The 11,689-nt window shown below is 35.6% G+C and overlaps 1 protein-coding gene across 1 annotated transcript; it reads right to left on the bottom strand.

Annotated features, from left to right (window-relative positions):
* Positions 1 to 359: 359 nt before the first annotated feature.
* LOC136801438 (nitric oxide synthase-interacting protein-like) lies at positions 360 to 7,213 on the bottom strand. Its single transcript, XM_067058076.1, has 3 exons — positions 6,888 to 7,213; positions 2,555 to 2,756; positions 360 to 1,410 (listed from the first exon to the last, which is right to left on the bottom strand). Exons 1-3 carry the CDS (start codon positions 7,158 to 7,160, stop codon positions 947 to 949), a joined length of 939 nt encoding a protein of 312 aa, XP_066914177.1. The 5' UTR covers positions 7,161 to 7,213; the 3' UTR covers positions 360 to 946.
* Positions 7,214 to 11,689: the final 4,476 nt, after the last annotated feature.

Below are 11,689 nucleotides of genomic sequence, written 5' to 3'. Positions count from 1 at the left end.
TCTCGTCACGAAACTGCCTAACTTTTCGAAGCTTACTTTTTAACTACCCGAAGTCCTGGTCTTTTTCCGCTAGAAAAGAGTGGCAAAGGAATCTTAGTGCGGATATGGGAAACTTATAGTATAAGCATAGTATAAGTTTCCCATTTCTTAGTTATATAGAAACGGAATTCGTCGTCACAGTTTCGAAGTAAATCCTTTTAGTTATATCCAATTGGCTACATAATTATTTTTCGAAGTCATGATATTTATACGAAATTTTAAATTATGTTCGAAAAGAAAAGAATTTTAACGCAAAGTGTGTGTGAGCGAGTATTAAAATCTGTGGTTTCGAATCACTACCATAAAGTGGCTTCAGAGTATTATTTGCAAACTTTTAGGTATTTATTCTCACAATAATGAAGAAAATTCTTTATCTGGTAAAAGGGTCGCTAAAATTCAGGTCAGTCTCAGCTGTTATAAAGTTTTCAGTCCTTTAACAGTGCAAATGTTTTCATAAGCCAGTAAAGAGATGTCATAACAGGGTTCAGCCCATGGAGTTTAAAGCCCAAGAGAGCTAGAGAGGAATCTTCAACCTTTCTCAAGCAAGAAAAAACGCCGTATTGAGAAACCACACATTGTCACGCGGTACATTTTTCAAAACCAAAGCGATGAATTTTATTTTCAATACGACGTTTGTATGAAAACTACGCAGTTTGGATGGGAAAAAGTAGCTTCATTTCCAAGCCAAGAGTTTCCTCTCTATCCCATTCGGGGCTCTGAACTCAATGGCTCAACCAACTATCTCTCTCTTATACAAATCTTGCACCCTGTTGGCTACGCAACTGATATTACGTAAGTAAAACGTGTGGAAGTTAGTTAATATTTAATCCATCGGAGCGCCTCCTCTTCCGGACAACGCACGTATAACAACGCATGCAACATTCTTTCAAGGTGAATATAAATGATTCTAGCTGACCATCATGGTTGGCCCATACGCTTTGCCTTCAAGAGAGTCTTTACCAACGGACGAGTAACCTGTTCCACCACGTTTTAGCTCGATGACATCCTTTTCTTTCAATTTCTGTCCAGTGATCGGACATACCCAGTCTTTCTTTATAAACTTCTCAACGCATTCCATCGAAACTACATTACCGGACGGTTTCAGCACCGCCGATCGGACAGTGTTACTTAACACGTCCCTAGTAACCGGACAAATATAACGCTGTTTCCTAGCGACAATCGATTTCTGCTTATCTGATTCGTCAGCAGGCGCCAGAGTGAATTTTACGGAAATTAAGTCTTTTAGTTTGATAGGTTTGCCACTCATGGGACAGTACACTTTACTGTCTGGCTTCTCTACTCGTGACTGGCTGGCTTGTGGTGTGAGGGAGGGAATCCAAAAACTTGGAAGATTCTTCTTCTCCTGTGCGTCTGAAAGATTAATAGAAATAAACAAATGTTATAATGTGCTTTTCCAGAAAAAGATTTTACTTCCACTGTTGAGGATATTGATTTTTTGAATCATCGAACCCCCTGGATATCCAACTTTATTTGATCCCTCTGCCCACAACGTAGTCTCTGGAACTAAAAAATAAAATCTACTCACTCGAAGTAATGTTAATCAAGGATAAAAAGGTTCTTTGAAAATTCTGACGAAGAGGCTAGACTTGTGGCACGAGAACTTTCACTTATAATTTCTCTAATGAATATGAATCGACCCTCGAACCAAAAGGAAATATTACAGGTATCATAATTTTGCAAAAGTTCTCAAAAGGATTTCCAAGTTGCTTGACAACCCTCCTCGATGTTGGATTGTTAGAAAACTACAAATGCCAAAACCGTTGCCACGGGTAACTTAGGACTTCAAAACTTTACCCCTCTCGACCAAAAGTTTTTAAATTCATCATAGAACACTTTTGCAAATTTTGAGAAAAGCCATGGCATTTTGAAATATGCCTTAAATTGCAGTGGACTAAATAATGACATCATAGACAAAATTTAAACAGTCAAAACATTCGAGCATGTTTAATATACCTTATCGGCCCTTTTTACGCCGGCCCCTTTTACGCCGGCCCTTATCACGACACGAGCCCAAGTATAACGCCAAAAAGGGCCAGCGTAAAAAGGGCCGATAAGGTAACTAATTTATCAAAAATTTGTGTTCTTTCGATTGGCACGAACAAATTTTCATTTTTTAACGAAAAAGTTTCCCGTTACTAAGGAAACTCGAACAACCGTTATTTCGGTTTCCAAGGGTAATGAAGGCCCTATAAATTTTGCCTCTCTCGGCCAAAAGTTATTACATTTGATATAATGTTAGTGTGCAAAATTGAGTCAAAAAACCATTTGCAGTTTTCTTATACTAATTAACCCCACTACCAAATACCTACATATAAGAATAACTTCTATAAGAATAAAAGGGTGAGATTTCAGAGTTAGAAAAATAGGCCTATTGTTTAGAACAATAGAAAGATAAGAATAATGCTTACCCTCAGGCAAATTACACTATTCTTATAAAAAGCGTATAATTGCAGGGTTTGAATCAACTTTCGAACCAAAAGGAAACTTTACTCACTCGTATTGATATTCATGGTTTTGATTTCCTCTTCTTTGTTTTTCTTGTTGCATGAAGGGCCAGCTTGGTCTTCACTTTTCTCACTTTTGAATGGATTTTCGCGTTTTGTTTTGATGGCTTTTTCTGTTGTGAGAAATTTGGTGACAACTTCTCCCTTGGCGATCTCTTTCTCTTCTGTTTGTGTTTTCTCGTCTTTTTTCAACTGAATTAGAAAAAAGGATTCAACTGAAAAATTATATGACCTAGGCTAAAGTCTTTTAATATTTTTAATATTTTTAAAGTGACCAGTGTTTAAAGGTTTTGTTTTTACATAAGTGATCCCGTTTTATATAAGACACATATTTCATACCAGGACTGTATCTGCCTATTGTTATATTATGCTGATATAAGCAAAAAAATGTTTTTCTTTTCCAATTTCTGACCAATCCTGCTCCCTATCCAATGTGAAACAGTTGTGATTAAAATTGATGAGTAAGCAAACGATATCACTCTTATTTAAAAACAAAACCTTTAACATTTCACCATTGCGTTATAAAAAGTTAATTTCTGCCTGATCTAGCCAACAAAATTCTGAATTATTTCTGGGTCACCCGGTACATTTATTTGATTATTTCAACTTTGATAACCTTATTTGAATGAAGAAAAACATCTTTGAAAGAATTTGTTTGGCTCAGATGGTTTATTTATAGCCAAAGTAAAAAGGGTCTTCGGAAAAGATTTTCTTTCATGCTCATTTTTCATCTTCATTTTCCAATTATTCATCCAACGAGGTATTTTCTAATTATATTTCCCTCCTCAGGATCAATGTTTAAAAAAGTATAGATTTTCTTTCGGGATTTTCAAGGTTTTCAAGGTTGTTTTGATCATTTTTAAGTGGTTTTTCAAGTCTTTTTGGCAAAAATGGTGACATTTTTCAAGGTTTTTTGATACTCAGTTGACATGGCTCTCAGATAGGTTTGTAAGATACAACTAGCAGACATCGTGAAAAACAAATATTCAAAGGCTAATAGATATAAGAAATAACTTTTATATCCTTTAGCCATATGAGCCATACAGGGTGGACAGAAAAAGTGGTCAGGCAAAAAATTAGTGCAAAATTAGTGTATTAAAAATTCCATTTTGTCTTTGGTTAGTTGTACTGAAAACCTTGTAATACATTGGGAGAATCCCTAGGTGGTAACCCCTTAGAAAATACATTTGAAAATTCAGACCCCCCTTAGGAAATTCTATAGAAAATTCAGTCCGGTCACCCTTATGCAATGGCTTCAACCCATCAATCAAAAGGCAATTTTATAGAGATATTGTTACATGATTTAATGAAGTACACGTTTTTTTTATTAAAACAGTTAAAACTTTGCTGAGCCTGGATGTGCTTATTTCCTTAGCATTTTTCAGCCTGAAATGTTCTTAAATGCGTTCTTAATTTTTCAGATTACTCTAAATCGGAAAAATCATGGTAGAGGGATGTCCGGCAAGATACCTCAATTTGCAATTCTAGAGAAAAACCTACATGTATGTATGATAAAAAGTATGAAGAGGAAGAGGTTTTTTCCCAGAAAATTGATAGTTTTCAAGGTTTTCAAGGTTGGGTGGTTCATTTTCAAGGTTTTCAAGGTCCCGTAGACACCCTGCAAATAATAAAAGAACATGGCTTTTTTTTTCAAAGTCACATCAGCAGTTAAGAAAATTTGAAAAGGAAAAGCTTAGTTTTCTCCCCCCCCCCTTTTTGCTGGGGGGATTTTTTCAAAAAAATTCCAAAAGGGGGGGGGGGGGCAAAAGGAAAAATGGAAGTCCAGGGGGGGTTTAAAAAGGTGCAACAAAATCTTTCTGGGGAAAAAACTTTTCAACTTTTAACAGAAATCAGAAAACAGTATATCATTACATTCTCTATTTCTTGTAAATAAAATTCAAAACAAGCAACATGCTGAATGGACCTACCTAATGATTAACATCAGATGAAAATAAGAAAAAAGTGACAATAATTGTACAACAATTCAGAATGGAAAAATAAAGCTTGTGTGTTGAATAATGTAAAATGGTAAAAAGGAATTTCCCAAAATACGAAAATCACTTGAACCATTCAGGCCCAAAAAAACTTTTAAGCTGTTTTTTGCCCAAATTTGCCCAAAATAATTTTCCTTAAAAATCTGGCTTCGTCACATTTTGGGCATTGCCATTTTGCATCATTGTGCAAAAAATCAGAAAAAAATAATGAGTCAACTTTGAGAAAAGCTATATTTTCTTATTTGGTTAAAGGGAATTTCCCCAAAATACGAAAATCCGTTTTTTTAAGGCGAAAAGAATTTCCGGGAAAAACCACTTCGGCCATTCTTTAGAGAATCTTGCCCTCCATCTTTGTACAAAAATCAGAAAAAAGTAATGACAGGATTTTGCACAAAGTCCAAAAACCCTATTTTAGGCAGTTTTTGGCCCAAATTTGCCCAATATATTTTTTTCGAAAGTCTGGCTCCGTCACATTTTAGGCATAACCATTTTGCATCATTGTGCAAAAAATCAGAAAAAAATAATGAGTCAACTTTGAGAAAAGCTATATTTTCTTATTTGGTTAAAGGGAATTTCCCCAAAATACGAAAATCCGTTTTTTAAGGCGAAAAAGAATTTTCCGGGAAAAACCAATTCAGCCATTCTTTAGAGAATCTTGCCCTCCATCTTTGTACAAAAAATCAGAAAAAAGTAATGACAGGATTTTGCACAAAATCCAAAAAACCCTATTTTTAGGCAGTTTTTGGCCCAAATTAGCCCAAATAAATTTTTTTTCGAAAATCGGGCTCCGACACATTTTAGGCATTGCCATTTTGCATCATTGCGCAAAAAATCAGAAAGAAATAACGAGTCAACATTGTTAAAAGCTATATTTTCTTATTTGGTTAAAGGGAATTTCCCCCAAAATACGAAAATCCGTTTTTTAAGGCGAATAAGAATTTTCCGGGAAAAACCACTTCAGCCATTCTTTAGAGAATCTTGCCCTCCATCTTTGTACAAAAAATCAGGAAAAAGTAATGACAGGATTTTGCACAAAGTCCAAAAAACCCTATTTTAGGCAGTTTTTGGCCCAAATTTGCCCAAATATATTTTTTTTCGAAAGTCTGGCTCCGTCACATTTTAGGCATAACCATTTTGCATCATTGTGCAAAAAATCAGAAAAAAATAATGAGTCAACTTTGAGAAAAGCTATATTTTCTTATTTGGTTAAAGGGAATTTCCCCAAAATACGAAAATCCGTTTTTAAGGCGAAAAAGAATTTTCCGGGAAAACCACTTCAGCCATTCTTTAGAGAATCTTGCCCTCCATCTTTGTACAAAAAATCAGAAAAAAGTAATGACAGGATTTTGCACAAAGTCCAAAAAACCCTATTTTTAGGCAGTTTTTGGCCAAATTAGCCCAAATAAATTTTTTTTCGAAAATCGGGCTCCGACATTTTAGGCATTGCCATTTTGCATCATTGCGCAAAAAATCAGAAAAAAATAACGAGTCAACATTGTTAAAAGCTATATTTTTCTTATTTGGTTAAAGGGAATTTCCCCCCAAAATACGAAAATCCGTTTTTTAAAGGCGAATAAGAATTTTCCGGAAAAACCACTTCAGCCATTCTTTAGAGAATCTTGCCCTCCATCTTTGTACAAAAAATCAGGAAAAAGTAATGACAGGATTTTGCACAAAGTCCAAAAAACCCTATTTTTAGGTAGTTTTTGGCCCAAATTTGCCCAAATAAATTTTTTCTCAAAAATCGGGCTCCGTCACGTTCTGGGCATTGCCATTTTGCATCATTGTGCAAAAAATCAGAAAAAACTAATGAGCCAATCCTGAGAAAAGCTGGTAACAGACGGACAGACGAACGAACGAACGAACGGACATGGGTTAATTTATAGGACCTCCACCGGGGCACCCGGAGGTAGGTCCAAAAAGCATTTTATTTAGACATTGGCAATCTAATTTTTTTTCTCTTGTGGTGAAATTTTTTCAAAACTACATTTTAGTGTGCAATTTAAAATATAAGTTGCATAAAAATTAATTGCCCGGATCCAGGTCGTGAAGAGGGGGGTCAAAGTTCCTCAAAGTATCGTCAAAAGCCGGCAAAAATCGTTCTGGCTCGCTCCGTGGACCGATTTCGGGGCCTCCCGGACACCGAACGGGGGTCCCCGAACGGTCCCCTGGACCTGGGCCGAAAAGGGGGGGGGATTTCAACATTTCTGGGAGGGAAAACACAAAAGGCGTGTGAAAACGATTTTTTTTCATTTTCAGGGGTGGGATTTGACAACCGGGTCGTCTAGAATTTCTGGGGGACTGACCCAAGAGAAAACTATTAAAGTACCTGTTTTTCATAGGCTTTCATTTTCTTGTTGTTGGCTTGTTTTTGGTGAAGAATGTACTCCAGTATGACTTCTCTCTCATACAGGTGGCCTTCCTTTGTCACTACTGGGTCCTTGCAGGGCTGAAGAGTCAATGAGCAGCAGTCAAAATCTTTGATGGAGTCTTTACTGTATCGAGCTTGTTGCGAACCCCATCCTGATTGTTTGGTGTCTTTCTGCTTTTCATGATATGTGTACACAGCACCTGCCGTACAATTTTTACCATGGCGTGTCATATTATGTTGTTGTTTTTTCTTATTGTTATTTTTTACGAGAGAGAAGATGATTTAATAATCATATTATGTTTCAAAGTTTTTAAGAAAAGATGAAATACTGCTATTAAGGCAATTACTTTTTTATTTTCTGGTTTACGGACATTATGAGGAAAAGTTTTGGACAGGAGGATGGAAATAAAATAAAAATAAAATTGATGTTTTAAGTTTTTTTTATTTTCTTTTTAAAAATCTGAAATCGGGTGAAAGTGACAATATCAGGAAAACTTACAACAAAAACACACGTTACCCTGTTTATGAAATTGGATTTCCCAGTAATGTGGGTAAATATGATGCTCAAAACTTTTCTAAAATGAGGTACAAAGGCTTTTTTACATTTTAGCTATAAAATGTCATGTGTAGCTGTTATTAATGGAATAACATACTTTAATGGGATAAACTTTTGCGGGGATTAAATTTCGCGTATCTAGCGGACTTGGGTGTCATCCGCGAAAATCCGCGAAATTAAATCCCAATGGAAATTTGGAAGGGCCTCGTCCGGCGAAATATATCTAAATAAAACTCAAAATATGTCAAAAAAATACTATTTGAATGTTTACAGGCATCAAAGAAGCGCTAATAATGTGTATTTCAAAACAATTAAAAAGCATGGTTTGACAGTAGAAGTCAAAAAATCGTGAAAATATTGCCACCCAATAGCGCCATCTGTGAAATTAAGTCCCCGCAAAATTTCTAAATTTCGCGGATATGCCAAACTGCGAAATTTAATCCCCGCGAAAGTTTATCCCATTAAAGTACTTTATAGCCCTGCAATACAACTGTCAATCATTTTTAAGAAAACTGGTTGGATGATTAATGTCACGTGGCCAGTCAATATTTTCTCCATAGTGACCAGTTATGAAATTGACATCATTAAAATGTCAATTACTTTTATTACTCCATTTTTGCAGGCCTATAAATGGATTAACCGAAAAGCCGGTCTCTCTGGCAAAATATCGTCCGAGTTCGCGACGTATTGGAACGAGCGAAGCGAGGTCCAATACGAGCGAACGAGGTCGATATTTTGCAAGAGAGACCGGCTTCTGAGGTCCATAAGTAATGACTAAAAAATGGAAAATTATGTCCTATAATCATGTTTGGTAAAAGCTACATTGCTGACTCACCTGTGTTTGTAACTCCAACCTGGAGTTTCCAAGGTCATCAAATTTCAGGATAATTAGTTTACTGGCATTTCAATAAGAAATTTAAGGTTGAAATCTCGTTTTATTATTTTATGCGTGTCAACCTCCTTCTTTTTTACGTAGATTTGCCTATGAAACAACGAGATATGTCAAGAGTGCAACGCCTAACAATTTTGAAAAATCCTAAAAAGTAGGATCTTGGAGCAACCCCCTCTAACTAATACATGCACATTTCAAGGTTTGAGCCTTAGAAACAGTTGCTTATAAAATTGAGTATATTTCTTTATATGTACCTAGCAGTGCAGGACAAAGTCGATATACACAAAACTCATAACATCCTTACAAAAGTTGTCTTTTTGATTTCCCAAACATTCGTCTTATGCTGTATGTATCACTTCTACAATAATTTATGTAATTATAATTTAAGTCAGTCGGGTTCATCATATTCTGAGATCAGAAATTAGACAAGACTAATAGACGGGGGCGTTTATGTATGTAATATTAATTCATCATTTCTTTATTTTTATTTTTTCACATATGCAGTATTGGCTTTTTTGTATTTTTGAACTACCTTATTGGAACTAACTTTCACGGTCGAAAAAAAATATCCGAAAAATTGCATTTTGCGGATTTAAATTTTTGCGGTTTTTTTCATTCTGGAATTTTTGTAGGTTTTAATCTTTGCAGTTTTCCTAGAGATTTTTTAAATTTTTTGATAAAATTGGAAAAAATTGTGTCCCCCGGGAATCAATTTTCACGGTTTTTAGCGATTTTGACAAAAAACTGCGAAAAACGCTAAAATTAATTTCCGCGAAAATTAGTTCCAATAAGTTAAGAAAATATAATGTAAATCTGTGTAAATATTTTATTTGATTATCAATACTAAAAATACTTCTTTAATTAAAAAATAGTCTGTGTTGCTTTCACTTATCCCGGGATTGTTTAGTTGTTTGGAAGAATGAAAAAAAAACATTGTGTGTACTTTCAAAATGCCCGTCCGCCCAATATTCACCCAATCGATATTTCGATCCCACGGGAGCGCTTCAAAACACCAGCTTTTTTCGAGTTGTCTCAGGCGAATAGAATATCTCACAAATTAATAGATGCATAAAACTGACGAAAAGTGAAATTTTAAAAAGTTTGCAGAAAAAATTTGTTTCGAGTTAACTCTTTTACTCAAATTTGCTTACTCTAAGTCAGGTGAGAACTCAATCTCGTAACCAGAGAGCCATTTGCAACACTTTTTTTATTTTAATTTTTGTTATTCACAAGTAAATTATCTGCGTGATGTAAAAAAAAACACAAGGGAGCCAAGAGCTTATCGGGGTGTGCCAGGGCATAAAAAGTACTTAATAAAACTCAAGCAAATCTTACTTTTAGTTGTTAGATCTTTGAATTTGAAGGAATGAAATTCTAATATTTCATTAAATGAAAAGGAGGGGGATTTTTGTAATTTTTTTATAATAAGGGGGGATTATTTATCAAGGGGTGCAAGAATCTATCAAAACAAGAAAAAAGGGGGAACTAAAATTTGAATATAGTTGATTGAATTTAAGATGTTATGTGGTTTTATTGATATTAATTTCTTTATCTAATAATATCTTCTTTCCTGTTTTCGCGCTCACAATCTCCATGCCCACTTTTTTGCAGACCATGCTATATTGAATGTTATGTACATTAGAAAAACCTTTAACAGACCAAATCAAACCATATAAACTATCATTCTCCCCAATTAGATAACGTTTTAAGGTGTTTTGAGGGTAAAACGTGAACAATTTTCTTTGTCACCCAACCATGCTGGGCGACATTCTATTCCAAAATCTTGCCCCTCCCCACTCAAAATGGCTCGCCGGGGCCCATGAATCTGCATCCTCCCTTCCCTCTCTCTCTATTGTAAAAAAATGTTTGCTGAAGGGTAATAGTTGGTCGACATCAATGATCTTGCTTGTGCTTTACTGTCTAAATTCTCTACTTGGGAAGACCTCTTGCTTCTTGACCCAACTTAAACTAGGACTACAATCAGAAGACATTCCCAGTTCAAATCTAATAATAAGGATAATTTACAGGGCCTAAGATATGAGCAAAACACAACTGTTATACCAAATACTGCATCTTTTGTTTGGTTTTATTTATAAAAAGTTTTGTTTGTATCATTTGATTATAGGATCCAGTTTATTTCCAATGATTTCTTTTTATTAAATTTTATTTAGTTGGATATCATTATGTACCCAATATAATGTTGATGGCATTGATATCAAACCAATCGTTGTACTTTGTTATTATCAAACTCTAAAGATAAAAATCTGAGGGCGAACTCCTCTTTTTTTTCATTTTAAGGGGGGACGTTCTAACAAGGGGTACTGGTAATTTTTGTTCAATTTAAGGGGGAGTTTTCTTTAAGGGCAAAATTGCATTTAACGGGGGACTGAAAAAGTAGGCAGAAACCATGAATTTTGCTAACTCGAAACTTGCTAACTCAAAGTTTTCTAACTCGAAGATTCCGGGCCTCATTCTATTCGCTGCGCGAGCGCACTTTTTGTAGGCTAAAATGGCAAAAAATGGCACCCCTTCTTTTAGCTAAACTCCCCTCTTTAAAAATGAAAATTCCTTGACCCCTCTCTTTTTCTTCAAGCCCCCTTTGTTTCCCAGGTTTAGGTTCGACCACCCTCTTTTTTTTAACTTTTACGCGCGCAAAAACTCATACAATTCCAAGGTATTTTAAGATACCAAATCTTCCAAGCCCCCCTTAAAAATTAACCCCCCTCTTTTTGACCAAGCCACCCCTTTTATTTGAAATTTTCACAAGCCCCCTTCCTTGAAATTCACTAAAATTCTCAAACCCCCCCTGCTTGACCTTTTTCAACAAGGGGGGGGGGGTGCCACTATGAGAAATGAAACTCCCGAAAACTACGTAGTTCCAGTGAGTACCGTGAACTTACATCAGTGGAGGCTAACATGCATAGCCCTCAAATGACTGACCAATCATAGCAGCAAAATTTCAAAACAAATGAACTACGCAGCTTCGCCCGCAGCTCTACTCTACCATTTTTGTTTTGATTTAATTTTGTATTTTAATGACCAGACAGGTCATTCATTTGAGGGCTATGCATGTTAGCCTCTACTGATGCAAGTTACCTGACTTCACGGTATATATATAAACGATTCTGACAATTGACAAAATTGATGATGACTGATGATGATAAATTTTTTCAGTCAGCCAAATGTCTCATATTGAGGGCGGGTTCTAGTCTTGACTCTTATTATGAACACTTGTATGATGCCATCCCTATCCCATACCGTAGGATCGTCTAATCTCGACATACGTCTTGCAATCTCGACACCGGATCTGTA

The sequence above is a fragment of the Clytia hemisphaerica genome, unplaced genomic scaffold (assembly GCF_902728285.1).
Source record: "Clytia hemisphaerica strain Z4C2 unplaced genomic scaffold, Clytia hemisphaerica genome assembly, whole genome shotgun sequence".
Lineage (NCBI taxonomy): Eukaryota > Metazoa > Cnidaria > Hydrozoa > Leptothecata > Clytiidae > Clytia > Clytia hemisphaerica.
This window is presented reverse-complemented; position numbering and strand designations above follow the sequence as displayed.